The sequence below is a fragment of the Trichogramma pretiosum genome, unplaced genomic scaffold (assembly GCF_000599845.2).
Source record: "Trichogramma pretiosum strain Unisexual culture from Peru unplaced genomic scaffold, Tpre_2.0 scaffold40, whole genome shotgun sequence".
Lineage (NCBI taxonomy): Eukaryota > Metazoa > Arthropoda > Insecta > Hymenoptera > Trichogrammatidae > Trichogramma > Trichogramma pretiosum.
The window spans coordinates 241,386-254,639 of NW_019641657.1; the positions used below are offsets into that span (position 1 = coordinate 241,386).

The 13,254-nt window shown below is 29.6% G+C and overlaps 6 protein-coding genes across 14 annotated transcripts in view; all 6 read right to left on the reverse strand.

Moving 5' to 3' along the window:
- Nucleotides 1-92: 92 nt before the first annotated feature.
- Nucleotides 93-2,362, reverse strand: LOC106656242 (1,5-anhydro-D-fructose reductase-like). The gene is made up of 7 exons (XM_014377066.2): nt 2,022-2,362; nt 1,511-1,678; nt 1,312-1,428; nt 1,006-1,200; nt 743-940; nt 514-662; nt 93-441 (listed from the first exon to the last, which is right to left on the reverse strand). The coding sequence occupies exons 1-7, from the start codon at nt 2,091-2,093 to the stop codon at nt 399-401; spliced, it is 942 nt and encodes a 313-aa protein (XP_014232552.1). The 5' UTR covers nt 2,094-2,362; the 3' UTR covers nt 93-398.
- A 12-nt stretch (nt 2,363-2,374) lies between these two features.
- Nucleotides 2,375-3,194, reverse strand: LOC106656243 (1,5-anhydro-D-fructose reductase-like). The gene is made up of 4 exons (XM_023460156.1): nt 2,985-3,194; nt 2,697-2,894; nt 2,481-2,629; nt 2,375-2,417 (listed from the first exon to the last, which is right to left on the reverse strand). Exons 1-4 carry the CDS (start codon nt 3,192-3,194, stop codon nt 2,375-2,377), a joined length of 600 nt encoding a protein of 199 aa, XP_023315924.1.
- Nucleotides 3,195-3,221: 27 nt separating this feature from the next.
- On the reverse strand, nt 3,222-3,859 carry LOC111693930 (aldose reductase-like). The gene is made up of 3 exons (XM_023460142.1): nt 3,736-3,859; nt 3,412-3,579; nt 3,222-3,350 (listed from the first exon to the last, which is right to left on the reverse strand). Exons 1-3 carry the CDS (start codon nt 3,802-3,804, stop codon nt 3,222-3,224), a joined length of 366 nt encoding a protein of 121 aa, XP_023315910.1. The 5' UTR covers nt 3,805-3,859.
- A 90-nt stretch (nt 3,860-3,949) lies between these two features.
- Nucleotides 3,950-6,447, reverse strand: LOC106656244 (1,5-anhydro-D-fructose reductase-like). Its single transcript, XM_014377068.1, has 7 exons — nt 6,350-6,447; nt 6,017-6,184; nt 5,841-5,957; nt 5,588-5,782; nt 5,310-5,507; nt 5,081-5,229; nt 3,950-5,002 (listed from the first exon to the last, which is right to left on the reverse strand). The coding sequence occupies exons 1-7, from the start codon at nt 6,416-6,418 to the stop codon at nt 4,960-4,962; spliced, it is 939 nt and encodes a 312-aa protein (XP_014232554.1). The 5' UTR covers nt 6,419-6,447; the 3' UTR covers nt 3,950-4,959.
- A 401-nt stretch (nt 6,448-6,848) lies between these two features.
- On the reverse strand, nt 6,849-8,498 carry LOC106656109 (aldo-keto reductase AKR2E4-like). The gene is made up of 6 exons (XM_014376784.2): nt 8,362-8,498; nt 7,911-8,078; nt 7,724-7,840; nt 7,283-7,645; nt 7,065-7,213; nt 6,849-6,991 (listed from the first exon to the last, which is right to left on the reverse strand). Exons 1-6 carry the CDS (start codon nt 8,440-8,442, stop codon nt 6,949-6,951), a joined length of 921 nt encoding a protein of 306 aa, XP_014232270.1. The 5' UTR covers nt 8,443-8,498; the 3' UTR covers nt 6,849-6,948.
- Nucleotides 8,499-9,262: 764 nt separating this feature from the next.
- Nucleotides 9,263-13,254, reverse strand: part of LOC106656175 (calcium/calmodulin-dependent 3',5'-cyclic nucleotide phosphodiesterase 1-like) — a 160,680-nt gene continuing 156,688 nt past the window's right edge. For all 9 annotated transcript variants that reach the window (XM_014376882.2, XM_014376878.2, XM_023460184.1 and 6 more), the window contains one exon: nt 9,263-13,201. In XM_014376882.2, coding sequence (XP_014232368.1) covers nt 13,128-13,201 — 74 coding nt within the window. In that variant the 3' untranslated portion in view covers nt 9,263-13,127. The remainder of the gene's footprint in view (nt 13,202-13,254) is intronic.

Sequence of the window (13,254 nt, forward strand, 5' to 3'; positions counted from 1 at the left end):
TGGTGGTGGCAGCCGGTGTGTTATTCAACGCTTTTTATGCATGCGAGTATAGTCGCGAGCATAATAAGCCGCACGTGATCGAACGTAGCATGTCAATTAATAATCTCGGTACAGAAAAACTAATGAATCTACTTCTTTTTTTCACTTGGTATAAGTATTTTAAGAGTGAATGAAACTTGTTGTGCTTTTGGTGTCCATGGAGTCTTTTGAAACATTTCACTTGTGAAAGCAGAGATAAAAATGTTTCTTTTTGATTTGTATCGAGCTCGAAAGTAAAAGATATAATTTGAATTATTTTCATTGTCGAAACAACATGTCCAACGTTATTTATTTATTAATAATAGATTTTGTTAAAAATTACATTTTTTACATATGAGTACATTTCTACAACATATTATCTAAAATGGAATGTTGAACGGATAGTGTATGGACGGCGCAGCACTGTAAAAAGAAATAAAATCATAAAAGTAAATATTTTTTCGATTTAAAAAGATTAATCTTGAATCAACTTACTCGTTCATGGGAGCGACTCTGATTCCAGTTTCTACAGATTGAATTTCTGCCATTTCTTCGTCGGTTAAAGAAAAATCAAATATTTCGAAATTTTCTTTGATGCGCTTTTTTGTCACAGACTTCGGTATTGGAGCGGCACCCATTTGAAACTATTGGAAATCATTTGATAAATTGTAATTCTGACGTGGTGATAAAAATGTTCAACTGATGCGTTTAGTTCTGATCTTACCACAAATCGACACGCTATTTGCGCTGGCGTTTTATTGTATTTCTTTACTATCGCTTGAATTTTCGGATTATCCCATGAATTTGATATTCCGTATCGATTGCCAGGTCTGCTGAACGGAGAATAGCCGGTGACCGTAATGTCATGCTTTTTGCAAAACTCAATTAGGCGCTTTTGGTTCAAATTGATCGACACTTCAATCTACGAATAAATTTATCATTTTTATGTAAAAATCACGTTGAGATATGAATTTTGCAATACGATACCTGATTGTTCACGGGTTTAATTTTTGCAGATTCCAATAATCTGGTTATCTGCTCGGAATTAAAATTGCTTATACCGATGCTGCGAACAAGTCCTTGTTTTTTACATTCTTCCATTCCCCTCCAAGTTTCTAAGTAATCGGTATCGGCAAGGATTAAGTTGCCGGCATCATCCTTTGGTAAAAGATATTCTCCTTCCTGTCAACGTGTGCCAATAAGTTTGATTTGATTTGTGTAAATTAAAAGCCACAAAATATAAAGCTTTTACACAATATAAAAGCAAAGCAAACAAAATATAAAAGCTTTTACCTTGAAAGCGAATGGCCAGTGAACTAAATACAAGTCGATGTATTCGAGTCCTAATTTTTGCAGTGATTTTTTACAAGCCGGTACCACGTGAGCTTCTTCGTGCCAATTAGACCACAACTAAAAAGAATTTCATTCATTTGTGGTAACCGATCATCAATAAACAAACGGATTCTGATATTAATAAAATAATGAAACTAACCTTCGTTGTTACAAAAATATCCTGACGTTCAACTACTCCTTCGGCAATTTTTTGTCGAATTGCATTTCCGATTTCCGCTTCATTTTCATAAAACGATGCGGTATCTATATGACGATATCCGACATCAATTGCATATTTTACAGCTTCTTCCACCTCTCCTTCTTTACCCTAAATTAGTTTTATCATTAATGTTTGATTATCGTAAAAAATAGCATGATAATTTTAAAGATAATTTACATTTTATTGGTAGTATTAAAAGAGACATTAATTTTTACATTGAGAAAAAGTATGTAGAAAAGAGTATCGTATTACCCGCCAAATCGTAGTTATCTTTTTGACAGATGAATTGCATACAGACGAAAGATAATTTCTATTGCATCGTTATAGTAGCTACATCATATAGTTAATATTTTTAGGTTATATTACAACACAAGACTACAAAAAATATCGTAAAAACAGTAGGACAACGCATGAAAAAATGAGTCAATGACGTAAAGAAAATTTTATTTACCAAATAAGTCCCCAAACCAATCATGGGCATTTTATGCCCATCGCTAAAAGTTACAAACGGAGTCGTAGACATGTTGTTTGCTTGTAATTGGCAGCTATACTAATCGACTTAGCAGGTATTACACCTTATTACAGCTCGTTTGTTTTCGTAGTTACTTTTCTACGAGAAAGATTATCAGTTTTCAAAGTAAACAAACATTCAGCTGATTCATCGTAGATATGACATTGATAGTAAAAAATATTTCCTCTAATGGAGCTACTTCATCAATATTTATGATAAAAATAAAATATTACGTTGACATGAATTTCCACTTATGTGTATATTTTACTGGTGCACTTGAAACATTTTCAACGTTAAAAAGGAATCTTGAAAGGATAGTATAAAGAATCCTTAGCCCTGTAATTCAATATATTATTGCATAATTTCATGCAGTGGTATTTTTTAAATTATCTGACTCACTCTCCAAAGGTTGCAGTTCTTATTCCAGTTTCCATGGCTTCAATTCTACTTATTTCCTCCGCTGTTAAGTTGAAATTGAAAATATCAAAATTTTCTTTTATTCGAGATGGAGTAACTGATTTGGGAATTGGAGTTACACCTCGTTCAAGCTGATTGAATATTAAAATCATATCAATATAATGGTTATCTTTCTATGGGATGTAAATCAGAACTCACCAAAAATCTGCAAGCAATATTGGCACAAGATTTGTTGTATTTTTTAGCAAGCTCTTGAATTTCCGGTTCATCCCATAAATTTTTAATACCGTGACGATTTCCTGGTCTCCCCAGGGGAGAAAAGCCGGTAACAGTAATATTTAATTTTTTGCACACCTCAAGTAACGGTTTTTGATTTAAATTAAGCGTCACTTCCACCTGTTTTGAAATTTTCGTGAAAAATTTCAGTTTTCGAAAAGAAATGTTAAAAAACAATAATTAATCATCAACAATCACCTGATTATTTACGGGCATTATATGAGCATTGTTGACCAATCTTTCTAATTGCTCAGAATTAAAATTGCTAACGCCTATACTGCGAGCCATTCCTTGTTGCCTACAAAACTCCATTCCTATCCAAGTTTCCAGGTAATCAGTATCTTGAAATTCAATGTTTCCAGCAGCATCCTTTGGCATTAGTTCCTTTCCAGACTGTTGTGTCGTTACATTAGAATACATTGTTTAACGAAAAAAAAAATTATAATTTCAAGCACTTACTCTAAAAGCAAATGGCCAATGAATAAGATATAGATCTACATAGTCGAGCCCCAAGTTTTGCAAAGATTGTTTACATGCAGGCACAACTTCGTTAAACTTATGGCTATTACACCATAACTGAAAAAGGAATTTTATTATTACTGACACTTCAATTATTTCGGTAAATCAATATAGTTACCTTTGTTGTGATGAACAAATCCTCTCTTTCGACAGTACCATCATTAATTTTTTCTCGAATCGCTTGACCAATTTCTTTTTCATTTTCGTAGACATATGCTGTATCGATATGACGATACCCAACTTCTATTGCATACTTTACAGCTTCTTCCACTTCTCCAGGCTTTGCCTATGAAAATAGCACATAAAAAAGTTTGCTATTTACATTTATTTCATTTTTTGATAACTCATCGATTTAATTATTTCAGCCACAAGGAGGTTGTTTCGATTTAATTCAAAAAATTGTTTGCTCGATTTTTTATCGTAATCTTTTAAATTTATTTACCAAATAAGTTCCCAGCCCAAACATGGGCATTTTACGACCATCATTGAAAATTATTGAGGGCACAGACATTTTCAACTGGAGCGATGTGACTCGACTACTTCGCTTTACAACCACACTCGAGCATTGTCATTTATCAATAAACACGTATTTGTGAATCTTAAAGATAAAATGAATCAGGGCATAAGTGTATTAATTTTACTGCGTGTTAGATGTCGTAGAATAATTAAATTTAATCCCATTGTTTTTATTTAAGAACAAATTGACAGAGGAAATTGTGAAATTCAAAATTTTTAGTTAAGTGTAATGATATTTCTTACCAAACAAATTCAATCTAAATACATTGATATGAAATTATCATCCGCGTGATAACATTATTAACACGATCACCAATAATAACGTTTTTATGTGCAAACATTGCAAGTATATAACCTTTCTTTAAATTTAATTATTTTAAAATATCTTCAACTAAATATATTTACCAAAAGACTTATTGGCGCCCTATAAATCATCAAAATTAAATTCGCGATGAAGCTTTGAGATAAATATTCAGTAATTATTGCAGAAAACTAAATTGACAATTCAAATCACGGCTCAATTTAACCATTTTCTATAATTCTATATTCTTTAGAAAAAAACTGTTTATCATTGAATTGATTTATTATTATTGAAAGATATCAATTTTCGATGTTTGTTGATAGTTGGTTGTTCATGCATTACAATGAGTAACGCACACTGAAATTAATAATGTAACATAGTTAATTATGATTTTTTTTTTGAAAATCAACGATTATTATTTTTAAAATTAATTCAATTTGTACAAAAAAAAGCCTAAATCTGAATACAACTTATTTGCTTGCAAATGAATCAAGCATAAGCATTCTATACCCATTGATAACAATAAAAAATGGAGTCGTAGAGATGTTGTTTGTTTGTAATTGGTAGCAACACTTATTGGCTTAACAGGTACTGCAGTTTATTGCAGCTCGTTTGTATTATAGTAACTTCTCTACGAGAACTTTTATCAATTATAAGAGTAAACGAACATGGTTTAAGTTCAAGAATCAGCTGATTAATCATAGATATGACATTGATAGCAAGAAAGATTTCTTCAAATGGCACTACTTCATTATTATTTATGATTAAACAGAATATTCAATTGATGTAATTTTTCTCTTATTCGTGTATTTACTGATTCAGATAAAAAATTTCCCTCGTAAAAAAACTTTAAAATGGAATCTTGAAAGGATAGAATGTACAATCCTTAGCCCTGCAATGAAATATATCGTTTATTATTTATTTTGATATTAATTTCTTTAAAAGGCGTTTGTAACAATATTTTACTTACTCTGTAAAGGGCGCAACTCTAGCTCCAGTTCCCATGGCTTCAATTTTCGTTATCTCTTCCGGCGTTAAGTTAAAATTAAAAATATCAAAATTTTCTTTTATTCTGGACGGAGTTACAGATTTGGGAATTGGAGTGACTCCTCGTTGAAGCTAATTTAACGAAAAATTTAATACTATCAATATTATAGGAAAAATCAATAAATTAAATTTTTTTGTAGATCAGAACTTACCAAAAATCGGCATGCAATATTGGCACCAGTTTTGTTATACTTTTTAGCAAGCTCTTGAATTTCTGGTTCATCCCATAAATTTTTAATTCCATAACGATTTCCTGGTCTTCCAAGGGGAGAAAATCCAGTAACAGTCACATTCAGTTTTTTGCACACCTCAAGTAACGGTTTTTGATTTAAATTAAGCGTCACCTCTACCTGTTTTTTTTCAAATTTATTAAGAACTCTCATTTTTACAAATGAAAGTTAAAGTATAGTAATAAATCAGCAACGATTACCTGATTATTAACGGGTTTTATTTGAGCACTAGCAACTAATCTTTCTAATTGCTCGGAATTGAAATTGCTGACGCCTATACTACGAACAAGTCCTTGTTGCTTACAACTCTCCATTCCTTTCCAAGTTTCCAGATAATCGGTTTCTTCAAACTCTATTTTTCCTTCAGCATTCCTTGGTGTAAGTTCTGTACCAGACTACGTAAAAATTATAAAAATAATTTAACCAGGTTTTTTTAAGTAATTAAACACTTACTTTAAAAGCAAACGGCCAATGAATGAGATATAGATCTATATAGTCGAGCCCCAAGTTTTGCAGAGATTGTTTACATGCAGGTACAACTTCGCTCTCCTTATGGCTATTACACCATAACTGAAAAAAATTTTATTTTTACCGTCACTTCAATTATTGCGGTTAAAAAATATACTCACCTTTGTTGTGATGAATAAATCCTCTCTTTTGACAGTACCATCGTTAATTTTCTCCTTAATCGCTTGGCCAATCTCTTTTTCATTTTCGTAAAAAAATGCAGTATCAATATGACGGTATCCAACTTGTATTGCACACTTTACCGCTTCTTCGACTTCTCCAGGTTTAGACTTTTGAAATATCACATAAAAATATTCGATATATAGTTATGTTTCAGCTTTTGGCAATGCATCAATTTAGAGATTTTTATGATAGAGAATTCAGTTTATTTATTTGAATATAATCTTCAATGAAAATTGTTGAATTATCGGAAATAGTATTTCAAATTTGCTTACCAAATACGTCCCCAGCCCAAACATGGGCATTTTATTACCATCATTGAAAGTTACTGAGGGCACAGACATTTTCTACTTGAGCGATGCCTCTCGACTACTTCGCTTTACGACCACACTCGGGTATTGCCAGAAAATTTTACATAAGCATTATATTTATCAATGAACATCTATTTTTAAGTCCTAATGATAAAATGAATTATAGCACTAGTGTGTTCATATAATGAATTTTACCTGCATAATATAGTGTAGTATAATTGAATATAATCTCGTTGAAAATATAAAAATATTTTCTGTAGGTATCGTGAACATTCAGAATCGATTTGCTCTAATTATAATTGTGTTGAATGAGTTTTTATAATAAACAAGTTCAATATAAACGTATGGTTAAAAAATTAGCTCTATAATAGTATTGTTTTTACGATTACTAGCAATTAAGTTTTTATTTATTAACAAGGAAAATATTAAACAAACAATTTGTATATGTAAAATATTATAAATTTATTATGAAACATTTAACAAACATCACAGTTTTATGTTCTTGAAAATTGTAAATAGATTTCAAAATAACAATATCAACTTATCCATTGATTCATTATGTTTTAAAATTCAATATTGAATGGATATTCTTTGCAATTCTTGAACCTAAAAATATAAATAAAATATTATTTCATATCATGTAATGCAAATCATTTTTTGAAATATATTATACACGTACTCATCAGCAGAGCAAGTTCTAAAATTTCGGTCAAGTTTATCAATTTCTGCAATTTCATCAGCAGTCAACTTAAAATCGAAAATATTAATATTTTCTCGGATGCGTTTTTCAGAACTAGACTTTGGTATTGTAATAATTCCAATATCGACCTGAAATAACAATTTTTTAAAGATTCTATGTACGACCATTATCACTTATCTATTAATAAAAAATCTTACTAAATAGCGTAATGCAATTTGAGCATTAGTTTTATTATATTTTTTGGCAATCTCCGAAACAGTACGAGCTTGCAATTCGATTTCTGGACCTGATGGTTGAAAAGAAGTGTTACGACCTGGAGCACCAAATGGACTATATCCTGTAACAGCTATTCCTTCACTAGCACAAAATTCACGCAATTTTTTTTGGTTTAAGTTAATGTGTACTTCAATTTGATTCATCACAGGTTTGATCGTTGAATTTTCTAATAATCTTTTGAGTTGTTGAGAATTAAAATTGCTCACACCGATGCTACGAGTCAAACCAAGCTTCATACATTCTTCCATTCCTTTCCACGTTTCAAGATAATCAATGCCATCTTCCTATAATTTTTTAATAAATATTATACTTTCAATTGTCTTAGACTTTTTGAAAAAAATCATGGTTTTCAAAAATCTTACAGGATACGAAAATGGCCAGTGTACTAGATACAAATCAATGTAATCCATTCCGAATTTTTTCAAAGATCTTTTACATGCTGGCACCACTTGATTTTGCCTGTGCTCGTCATTCCAAACCTGATATTAAATATAATTATTGTTAATCCACAGATGATATCATTTTGAAAATTAAAGTTTATTTTATTACTTTAGTAACGATGAACAAGTCCTCTCGTTTAACAACGCCTTCTTCAATTTTTTCTTTAATGGCTTGGCCGATGTCTTCTTCGTTTCCGTAAACGGCTGCACAATCGAAATGTCGATATCCAGCATCGATAGCCATTTTTACAGCTTTACCTACTGCAGCAGGATCATCCTGTTTGTTAATATTAAATATAATAAATAAATATAATTTAGACGGTTCAATATTTGAACTTATTTTACATTCAATAATAGTAGCGAAAAAGATCCAATGCATGTTAATTAAATATGTATTGAATAAATGTAAGGTACCGGACTTTCAATTGAACTTATTTAAGTACTTTACGTATTTATTATTACAATTATAATTATCCATATGGGAATATTCAATTTTTAATAATTTGTTTTTGCATTTATGACTAAATTGACTTCACGTAAATTATAAATAAAGTACATACTCCTCCCTGCCACGTTCCAAGTCCTAGAACAGGAACTTTTTGCCCATTACTCAATGTAATTTCATCTACTTTAACTGACATATTGGCAAATTAATGCACAAAATTTTCTTAAAGTTTGAGAAACTTCTGCTTGACAACTTGTTGGCGCACTAATACACGCTTACCTCGTATTTTTTTTGTCATGGAAGTCGATATGTTAAATATCTTCTTTATCGGCTCCTTTGGATATCTTACTTAGATAAAATAGATAAAATTCAAAGCGTTACACTGTACTTGAAACATTTTAAATTGGGTAGAAAATTTTATACATTTATTAATAAATTAAACTGATGAGCGAAAAGATGTCCCACGTCTAATGACAAATCCGATTCGAGTGTCGAGAACCAGACAAAAATGAAATATTTTTAATATTTTTTCTATGCCTGGTGCCATTAAATTTTACTGATTTTTTATATAATCCAAATGAATAAATAAATTTTATAAAATAAAAATTTAATTCCTTTGCCGATGACCGTGGCTAATGAATACCCGATAAAAGCGAACCATTTATTATTGCACGATTGATAAAGCATCAATAGGAATAATTTATGAATTACTGCGAACAACGTACCGTGACGTAAGATTTACATACCAACAGAAACGATGTGATTTCTCTCTAGTTCTTTTAACGTTTATTGCAAATACTGTATAAGCTACATGTTTCTGCTGAAATTTTCAAAGTAGCAAAAAATAAGGACAATTTCTATCGACTATTTTCTTAAAAATAAAAAATAATAATAACTTTTAGATAATCAAAGTTTCATGAAATCAAGACTGAAACAGGTAAAAGGTAAAATGAACTTTTCCATTATATTATTTTACATGTTAACCCATTTACTTTGTTATATTTTTGCATTATGGACATCGAAATTATAATTAAAAGTATTCTCACCTATAACAATGTTTTATTTGATTTAATCAAAAATATGAATGTTATACGTAGAGCTAATATTGAATTATGTACAAGCCATTCAATATGATTGTGCCCAAAAAAATGTAACATAATTCATAAACTTTCGTTTAACATATTTTCGAGTTACAATCAATTTTTGATTAACATTCATGAAAAGTCATAGAGACCACGCTCCACTCAGATATTTCGTTATCAGTTTTACAATGACTAGAAAAAGTACAATTTTATTTATAACAAAACTGCACGTTTGCATTCCATGGAAAACATTGATTAACCGATTTTCTGTTAAATCATTGAGAGCAAGACTTATTTTTTTCGAATGCTTTGATAAAAATATTATTTTATAAGGTAGAAATGTTGATCGTTTATTTTCATAAAAATTGTCTGATCTATAGATGGTAATGCACCATATGCAAAGGGTAAATACTAGCTACGTTTTTGATTTTTACTAGAATTGAAAAGAATCTTTAGCGCTGCTGGTGTTGGTACAAATTTTGGATGCATTTCTTTGAAAAATTGTCGAATCTCTAAAGCAGCATTAAATTTACTTCATTGAAATAACCATAGAGTCATTAATTATAACATCTATTAATATTCGCATGCGTGTCTGAAAATAATCATTTTTACAACGATTTCGATATTTCTTTTTATAGAAGTAACAATAACTAATATGTTTTAGTATATATTTGCAATTACTCGATTATTAGAGATGACAGGTCTTTTAAACTGAACTGAACACCTCACTTGTTCATATTTTAAAATATATGTTTACGAGATTTATCATAAGCAAGTAATTATTACTTTATAGTTATATGTACAAACATAAAATGTGGCTCGAATCCTAACAATTTTTTAAATTTCAAATTTGGCCCCTTTTTTACTGCATTAAATTTTGTATCTTCAATTCGCCAGATCAATGACTATGAAACACAAATATTTTATCCATCTATTAAAAACCTTAAAAAGTAATTGGTCAATATTTAGATCATAAAGTGATTGGAATCGGTTGAAAATATAGCTGCACCTATCATTTCCAAATTTTTATAAAATATAAATTCAAAAATGAATAAATGAAAAAGGTGTACAATTTACATAAGAAAAATTAAATTATTGTAAAATTTTCACGAAACTCGCTATTTAAATAATTTTTAGGATAAATCAAAACCATGATGAAAACAAATGGTTCATGTAAAATCAATAACCTGATCATTTGAATTTTGAAATTGGAATTCTACATTGCATATTGCAGAGGTTTTCATGCCATATAGCTCTTTCAATTGTAAATACTAATAATTATGATTTTTACTAGACAAGAATAAAACAGATGATTTTCTTTACAAGGGTATATTTTTATAGCTTTACTATTCTTTGTTTTCGATGAATATTAATAAATTTTTCCAAATAATTTTAAATTTTCAATTCATTTATCGAAAATTAATAGTACAGCACTTGAATTGTAATTTGTGAAAGACAAAGGTGCTTTTAATGATAGTAAGTTCATTTTGATTCCTTTATTTTTTGAGATACGTTATATTTAAATTAACTTATAATACATGCATATTATGGTCTTTAAGTTTTTTGTTACTGCAGTCTCAGATTAGAGCATTGAATTTAGTAACGATATTTAGAATACGTTGAGAATGCAAAATCAAAGCCTCTGGAATTTTGAATGTAATTTTTTCGATTCATTTCATTGCAATTGATAATTTATACAAATTAGGTTTGAAATTAAGAAGAATCCCTCATGGCATGTGTAACAAAATAATATTGATCTTGAGCATTTATGCTGATTCATGGTTATCTATTATCCCAGCGTAAGGCCGAATTTGGTCTCATTTCAAGTAATATATCAATATCAATATTAATATATGAATTTTAACCACCACATTAGTTTTCGAATTTATTTTTATTGGATAGACTTATATAATATGGATTGTTTATTTTTAATGTTACATTAATCACGGGCAGATACCTTAAAATAGAAAAAAGACAGCACACACGCCTGCGTGCGTATATTTTTTGAGTTCTTTGTTCATTTTCTTCAATACTTTGATACGTCGGACTTTATCCGTATTTATAATAAATGTCGGAATAATAGCGTAAATGGATATAGTTTATTACATAGTAAGTTTTTCTCACGCCTGCGTGAGATAATATGAATAATAATCTACTTACATGTATAAGAATTTTACATTTAAATGTAATTCTAGTGAGCATTACTCAGTATGTCACAAGTATCTCACCTATTGCGAGGGATAGAAAACACTTTGGTCATTTGCTCAGCAATCATAAATAATTTGAACTTCATGCATGCACTCTCGTGACGTTTTTCTTAATAGTTTGAAGAGTTCTACATTCATTTTTTTCTTTTTAATTTATATGTCTAAGCGTCTTATACGATTAATTAATTTAAGGCTGGAGAATTGCGTGCCAGCGCGATTTCGGCCGGTGTATTGACAATCGCTGAAATATTTACGCACATCAATAATTGTATTATTATACATATTACATTACCATTTGTTTTTTTTGTTATATAAGTTACCGCCATACTTAATTAAAGTTGCTATTATTATTTCCAAGTGATATATTATATCGATAAATCATTTGTGTATTTCCATTAATAGTATACAGCTGATGCTATTGATTCAGAAAACATCAGATAATTTCAAGTTGATAATGGTTTAACTTCATGCCAAGATACTATTACGTTTTGACATGCACGTTTGGTTCCATTTATTTTATGGTAATATTACAAAGTATTTTAATTCGTGGTTTATTAAACGAAAGTAAAGAAAATAATAAACAATAAGTATCTTATATTTAAACGCAATTCTAAATGAACACCGCCAAATCATTTGAAATTCATACTTAACTCCGATCAAAGAGCTTAGTGAGTGAAAAATAAAGAGAATTTCGAAAAATTATCTGTACAAATGGCACGATACTACTTTGTTCATTTTTAATAGTTTTGCATAGTAGTTTTTTTTACTATAATTACGTTTACTTTTTTATTTACATGTATAGAAGATGGTGAGTGAATCGAGTGATAACGTACATTATTTTATTCCTACATTTTGTGAAATAAATTTTTGTGTCGTTAATCTCAACTATTAATCATTTTGTACGAAATGAATCAAAGTTATTTGCCCTTTGGGTATAATTTTTTTCATAAATATATACAATATATTTTTCACGATGTTATAAAGTAAAAAACTTATTTTTGTTGCACGTCTTTTTTTGCTTAGCATCATTTTTGCAAATTGCTCTTATACAGAAATAGAAGATGATCACGGCTCACAACAGACCTTATTTTAAACTAGGATGAATATCATTGCAACACGATGAATTGTGATAAACTGATTGATGTATCGTAATATTTCTTAGGATAAAAAACCGTTCGAATTCACATTCTAATTATTTTCTACAATATCAATGAAAAATGCAGTTAAAAAATTGTTTTTGATCTCCCTACATTTCTAGAGAATATTTGAGTCAAATGAAAAATTAATGTGCTCGTTCAGTCTACCTGAGTGTATTCATTTAATAAAACAATGTGCTATTTTAATCATGTCCCTAAATAATTATGTACGATTGCAAGCAAAAACTTGCCTCACTTATAATAATATTCTTATCATTTAATAAACTATTACTTTAACTTCAATGGCATATTTTTTTTCTCTATTTAATGGAGTTTTGACCTTAGCCTTATATTAGAAGATGAACTAGTTTAGTATCACGTCCAACGTTAATACTGTATGATAGTCGGCTTTGGTCATAAAGAATTTTAGCAGTAATATTCTTTATTTTTCAATCATCACTCTTCAGTTGTTTGTACGCTCTCCGAAGTTTCTTTTTTCTCCTCTTCTTTTTGTGCTCTGAGCTCGGCATCTGAAACAAGTGATTTCAATCGTGAGCAAACGAACGAGAAAATGATCGACTGC